The 7201-nt window shown below is 46.8% G+C and overlaps 1 protein-coding gene across 1 annotated transcript; it reads right to left on the bottom strand.

Moving 5' to 3' along the window:
* Positions 6037–6528, bottom strand: LOC8073053 (probable CCR4-associated factor 1 homolog 9). The gene has a single exon (XM_021449861.1). It carries the CDS (start codon positions 6526–6528, stop codon positions 6037–6039), a length of 492 nt encoding a protein of 163 aa, XP_021305536.1.

The following is a 7201-nucleotide window of genomic DNA, read 5'->3' as shown; positions in this document are numbered from 1 at the left end:
CAGCTCGGATCACCTTTAGCACAACTCCGGACCAATTCGCGGGTCCGTACGGCACCGCACCCCCAGGGACCGTCAATCTGCCAGGGCCAGGACTCTAACCTGACACCTCGGTCTTACGCCATTGACTCCCCGCACATCCTTGCTACCAACCGGGGTGCGCACTTGAACCGAATGGGGTATCCGGCTGGAGATGCACTCGTAGGCTTCGCGGTCGGAACGACTTATCCGGCCTACTAAGTGATAGGCATGCGTTCAACATGACACGGGGACGTACAGCGATTCGGTCCTTAACCGACACAGACGGGGATAGATTCACACCCAAGACCTCCATGCCTTGTTGCTGCACTATCATCATCCCGCCCGGTCTCAAGTTCATTATTAACCCCTGGTTATTTCCACGATAGCAAATATAGCCAACCATGATCATCATCCACCTAACTCTCGCAGGTGACAGGAAATCACCCGGCTTCTACCGAGCTAAGCATTGACTCGATCCTGGACCTACTTTTGGTAATGTCTGAGGTGGACAAGGTAGTCATTATGCAGCAAGGGTGTCATATCAACGCCTACCACTTAATGCAACAATATATATAACCATAGTCAATTGGTAGCTGACAGAATCATAAAATAGTAGGAGGCTTATAATGCTCCGGGGCTTGCCTTCAACGTAAGTAGAGGGACGATGGTCAGGGCACTCCGGCAAGTCCTCCTCCTTCTCAGCTCCTTGTGGTAGCTCCCCTTGCTGTCCTTCCGGCTCCGGCAACTCGAACTCCAGTACCGTCACACCCTTGGGTACACCTATGGATGCATGACAAGGAGATGAATATAGAGAATGCACATATGATGCATGATATCATGATGAGGAGCCCAAATAGATATAAAACAAGGTATAACATGAGCATAAACTTCTAAGATTAAGTGAATCATGGAATAACAAGCAAGTGCATACTTCTTCTCTGGTAGAGAGACTAAATAGACAAGTTTAAACAAATTCTAGCTACTCCTACCCAGCCACGGGTTTAGTAGACAAACCAACCAGTCACAAGTTTCAGCCATAACTCAAGCATCTGTTAATCAAACTAACCAAGTAAGCATTTTCTGGAAAGCTTAGCAAATTGTCTACAATTTACTTTTAGACATCCCAGCATGATTCCCAACCTAAATATGCTAAAACATAGGCTGGCTGCTCTGGAAATTCCAGAGAGCAAGCACTTTGCAGCAGCTAGTTGAAACATGCATAACTTTCACACTACTCAACCAAATGTCATGAAATTTGGACACGAAGTAGATCAGTAAATGAGCTACAAGTTTGTTGTAGACAAGTTTCCCAGAAAATAACATCTTTAATTAGTTCTCAAGCATTTGCTATCAGCTACACAGAAATGTTCTAGGAAAGACATAAATAGCCAAAATAATATTTTGCACATGTTGAGAATGTATCAAAGGAACAATCCCATTGCACTAGTAGATAGAACATATGTAAGAAACACCAGAAAACATCATGGCAAGGTCTAAAACTATTTCTCTCATCACCTTTTCCATTTATTTAATTATTAAGGTGATTTAATGAACATATACTCTAAGTGTTCCAAAAATCCTACGAAAATTACAGCAAGCTACTTATGCTAACATAAGGTCACTGTAAAATTTTCAGAACATTTGCACATACACATTGTGAGGTATAAAAATAACAAGCTAGTAAAGGCATGCATGGCATAAATGTGAAACCCTATCAAAAAGCGTCAAACAACAGATTTCAGATTTTTCCTAGATTTGTCTACACATAAGTACAACACTCAGCAAGTTTCATCACAAAAGGAGTTATAACTTAATTATTAAAAATACCACAAGAAACTCCTATTTAAGCAAGAATTATTTTTAACTCCTCAACCAGGCTTCTAAAAATCATGATAAATTTATCAGAGCCTACTCATATCATAAGTAACAACTCCCTAAATTTGCATGGCCAGCAGATCAATAGATCTCAAGATATAATTACCCACTGAAAATCCAAGATTAATTTATATCTATTTATTTCTACAAAAACATGGCATGTTTCATATTTTTATTAAAAACTAGACTTATGCTGGAACCTAGCAAAAATTCGAATCACCATATTTGGATCTCTAAAACTCCAGATATGAATTTTTCAAAAACAGCACAGGCTCTGCAAAACAGTGAACCAGAGGGGTGAGAGAGGAGAGGCTGACACCCGGGACCCGCGCGTCAGTGAGACAGAGACAGGGGAGATGCTCGTCGCCGGCGAAGCTCAACGACGACGAGGTCTCGGCCGGATCCAAGGGCACCTACGTGTTCCTCTCATCAAGGCGACTCTGTTGACCTACTTTACCCGCGCTCTACTGGACCCTAAGGTGCTCGCCGTCGAGAATGGCGGAGCGGTGGCGCTGCGCGGCGTTACGCCGGCGGATCTAGGCAATGGCGACGCGGTAGAGCGTCATGCCGAGCATCAATGAACCAAGGGGAAGCGGTAGGAACAAGAATGGAGGAAAATGGTGGAGCAGAGAAGCCTGGCCACGTTGCCGGTGAGCTCGGGCGGAACTCCGGCGAGGGAGAACTGCTCGGAGCTTGGCAATGCCGCCTTACCCGTGCTCGACAGTGGCAAACTAGGTGACGCCGAGGTGGAGGAAGCTTTGGCGAAGCTTTTTGTGGGCTGGCGTGGCCGGAGGCGTCGAGGAGAGCTTGGGCGAAGCTGCCGTTTCACGGCGGAGCTCGCCGAGGCGAAATGGAGAAGGGAGAGAGCACTGGGGAGGCGAAATGAGGACGGCCGGGGCTCGGGGTGGCGTCGTGGCATCCAAGTGAAGGCGCCGGGGCTGACAGGCGGGGTCGCCGTCGACGTATGGCCGCCACGGGGCATCCACGCGTCCGCCGGCCGGTGACTGACGAAACTGAATCGCGCGATTCAGTCGTCGCCAACAGTGACTGAAACTCGAACTTTGCCAACGTTTTACTCTCAGCTCAATCGGTGGTTTTGGCTGGGATTTGATCCTCTGGATAGAGCTACACGAGTTCTACAACTTTGATTACAAGATCAAAGCCTAACTCGGCCTGAATTTCATTCTACAAGGTCCCCAATCACCCTATGTCAAAACTGTGTGATCCCAGACTTAGCAAAATTTGGCTAAGTGTGAAATCAGCCTGGATTTTTGGCTTTGTGAGTGAATTTTGAAAGTGTTCCAAGCTTTTTCATAAATAGTCATCAACATAGCTTTTGTAGCTTATGAAATTCTCTACAACTTTGCTTCAGGTGTCACAGACATGCAAGGTCTCTAACACCAGTTTCATAAAACATCTTTGAAAAGAGGTCTAGGAGGGTCAAAAAGGTCATTCTAGGGTTAACCATGACTTAGGGGCATTTTTGGCCAAAACCTTCAACATGAACTTTGTTCCAAATGATATTCTAAACATGATTTAAGTAATTTGGAAGATAATGTACAATTGTTTGCATTGGCTACCCCTTATAGTCACTCAATTCAAGTCACACAAGCAATTTAATCATGTAGTGCATATAGCAAATGGCATGTGATCATGGTATGATGCTCATGAGTGATCATGATGATGCTTATGTTGATGCAATGCTCATGGTTAACATGTAAGCTAACACTAGGAGTGTTACATTTTTGAGCACCGCCTGCGCTGGAGACCAGTAGAAATGGGCCAATTCTATAGGCGGGTTCAGTTATGTGAACCGCCTGTAGAAATATTTTTACAGAAAATACAAAATCGACTTTTAAAAACAGAAAAAAAAGATTTTAATTATAGGAAAAGCCCATTGGCTCAGGCCGCGTTCTTGGAGGTACCCGACGGAGTTGGCGGCGTGCGGGTCCGTCACCGGGTGGAAGCCACGGAGGTTGAACTCCCAGGCACGATGTGGCCGAAGTCGTTGTAGATGGCGAGGCCAACCTGGATGGGCTTGAGAGCGTCGACGTTGGCCTTGATCACACTATATCGCTCATCAGCGGTCTGCGAGGTGTGCTTTCTGACTGCCGTTGTGTATGACACCGGGGTAATGGATGTTCACCGCGGTGTAGCGGGCGTTATGAACAAAGCTGTGGAGGAAGCGCACTTCGAGCTCAAGATTGTCTTCCCATACGCTGCGGAAGGGGATCCCCGGAGTCAGCGGCGACTTGGAAGCGCCGCCGTGATATAGCGACGCGTAGTGTGCCATGCCGAAAGGTGGCGACGATGATGTGAGAGGAGACGTGGGCGTGTTGGCCGGATGCACAGCTTGCGACGGCGACTCTAATGCCAAGAACTGCAGTGAACCAAAATTAAGAATCATACTAGGGCGCAATATATAGACTTACGTCTGGAGTTAGAGTCCATGTCGATCACGGCATCAGCGCATCAGTTTGCTATCCGGATTCCGGATCGGACTTGGGCAGTCTGTTCGTGACGCTTTGTAACAGTATATCAGCAGAATCAACCGGCGACGTCCACGTATTTCCTTCTCTGTGCTCTGTCTATACTATCGACTGATATCCCTTTTTCTTCTATAGATATACCACCTCCGTCTCAAATTAATTGTCACTTTTGGTTTCTGTGCTACAAGTGTGACTAGATTTATAGAAAATACATGTAATATTTGTGTTCCCAAATAAATTTGTGAAAAAAACTAGACTCAAAGATCTTTCTAGTGACACTAGTACAGAGGCATACTGTACAGGCGGCTGGAAACTTATTTCTACTGGTGTTTTTCAGCGCCGCCTGCGCTGGAGGCCAGTAGAAATGGGCCAACTCTACAGGCGGTAACAAAGAACCGCCTGTAGAAATGGATTTCTACAGGCGGTTCAGTTATGTGAACCGCTTGTAGAAATGTTTTTACATAAAATACAAAATCGACTTTTAAAAATAGAAAAAAAAGATTTTAATTAAAGGAAAAGTCCATTGGCTCAGGCCGCGTTCTTGGAGGTACCCGACGGAGTTGGCGGTGTGCGAGTCCGTCACCGGGTGGAAGCCACTGAGGTTGAACTCCCAGGCGACGATGTGGCCGAAGTCGTTGTAGATGGCGAGGCCAACCTGGATGGGCTTGAGAGCGTCGACGTTGGCCTTGATCACGCTGTATCGCTCATCAGCCGTCTGCGAGGTGCTTCTAACTGCCGTTGTGTATGACGCCGGGGTAATGGATGTTCACCGCGGCGAAGCGGGCGTTATGAACAAAGCTGTGGAGGAAGCGCAGTTCGAGCTCAAGATTGTCTTCCCATACGCTGCGGACGGGGATCCCCGGAGGCAGCGGTGGCATGGAAGCGCCGCCGTGATATAGCGACGCGTAGTGTGCCATGTCGAAAGGTGGCGACGATGATGTGAGAGGAGACGTGGGCGTGCCGGCCGGATGCACAGCTTGCGACGGCGACTCTAATGCCAAGAACTGCAGCGAACCAAAATTAAGAATCATACTAGGGCGCAATATATAGACTTACGTCTGGAGCTAGAGTCCATGTCGATCGTGGCATCAGCGCATCAGTTTGCTATCCGAATTCCGGATCGGACTTGGGCAGTCTGTTCGTGACGCTTTGTAACAGTATATCGCAGAATCAACTGGCGACGTCCACGTATTACCTTCTCTGTGCTCTGTCTATACTATCGACTGATATCCCTTTTTCTTCTATAGATATACCACCTCCGTCTCAAATTAATTGTCACTTTTGGTTTCTGTGCTACAAGTGTGACTAGATTTATAGAAAATACATGTAATATTTGTGTTGCCAAATAAATTTGTTAAAAAAACTAGACTCAATGATCTTTCTAGTGACACTAGTACAGAGGCATAATGTACAGGCGGCCGGAAACTTATTTCTACTGGCGTTTTTCTGCACCGCCTGCGCTGGAGGCCAGTAGAAATGGGCCAATTCTATAGGCGGTAACTAAGAACCGCCTGTACAAATGGATTTCTAGAGGCGGTTCAGTTATGTGAACCGCCTGTAGAAATGTTTTTACAGAAAATACAAAATCGACTTTTGAAAACAGAAAAAAAAAGATTTTAATTATAGGAAAAGTCCATTGGCTCAAGCCGCGTTCTTAGAGGTACCCGACGGAGTTGGCGGCGTGCGGGTCCGTCACCGTGTGGAAGCCACGGAGGTTGAACTCCCAGGCGACGATGTGGCCGAAGTCGTTGTAGATGGCGAGGCCAACATGGATGGGCTTGAGAGCGTCGACGTTGGCCTTGATCACGCTGTATCGCTCATCAGCCATCTGCGAGGTGTGCTTCTGACTGCCGTTGTGTATGACGCCGGGGTAATGGATGTTCATCGCGGCGTAGCGGGCGTTATGAACAAAGCTGTGGAGGAAGCGCAGTTCAAGCTCAAGATTGTCTTCCCATACACTGCGGACGGGGATCCCCGGAGGCAGCGGCGGCATGGAAGCACCGCCGTGATATAGCGACGCGTAGTGTGCCATACCGAAAGGTGGCGACGATGATGTGAGAGGAGACGTGGGCGTGCCGGCCGGATGCACAGCTTGCGATGGCGACTCTAATGCCAAGAACGGCAGCGAACCAAAATTAAGAATCATACTAGGGCGCAATATATAGACTTACGTCTGGAGTAAGAGTCGATGTCGATCGCGGCATCAGCGCATCAATTTGCTATCCGGATTCCAGATCGGACTTGGGCAGTCTGTTCGTGATGCTTTGTAACAGTATATCAGCAGAATCAACCGGCGACGTCCACGTATTTCCTTCTCTGTGCTCTGTCTATACTATCGACTGATATCCCTTTTTCTTCTTTAGATATACCACCTCCGTCTCAAATTAATTATCACTTTTAGTTTCTGTTATAGAAAATACATGTAATATTTGTGTTCCCAAATAAATTTGTTAAAAAACTAGACTCAAAGATCTTTCTAGTGACACTAGTACAGAGGCATATTGTACAGGCGGCTGGAAACTTATTTCTACTGCCGTTTTTCAGCACCGCCTGAGCTGGAGGCTAGTAGAAATGGGCCAATTCTATAGGCGGTAACTAAGAACCGCCTGTAGAAATGGATTTCTACATGCGGTTCAGTTATGTGAACCGGCTGTAGAAATTTTTTTTACAGAAAATACAAAATCGACTTTTAAAAACAGAAAAAAAAGATTTTAATTATAGGAAAAGCCCATTGGCTCAGGCCGTGTTCTTGGAGGTACCCGACAGAATTGGCGGCGTGCGGGTCCGTCACCGGGTGGAAGCCACGGAGGTTGAACTCC

The sequence above is a fragment of the Sorghum bicolor genome, chromosome 10 (assembly GCF_000003195.3).
Source record: "Sorghum bicolor cultivar BTx623 chromosome 10, Sorghum_bicolor_NCBIv3, whole genome shotgun sequence".
Taxonomy (NCBI): domain Eukaryota; kingdom Viridiplantae; phylum Streptophyta; class Magnoliopsida; order Poales; family Poaceae; genus Sorghum; species Sorghum bicolor.
The sequence above is the reverse complement of the archived record's forward strand: the minus strand, read 5'-3'. Positions and strand labels throughout refer to the sequence as shown.

Excerpts from the sequence above, each read along its gene's own strand:
- LOC8073053 (XM_021449861.1), bottom strand. The coding sequence starts at position 6,528 with ATGATTCTTAATTTTGGTTCGCTGCCGTTCTTGGCATTAGAGTCGCCA.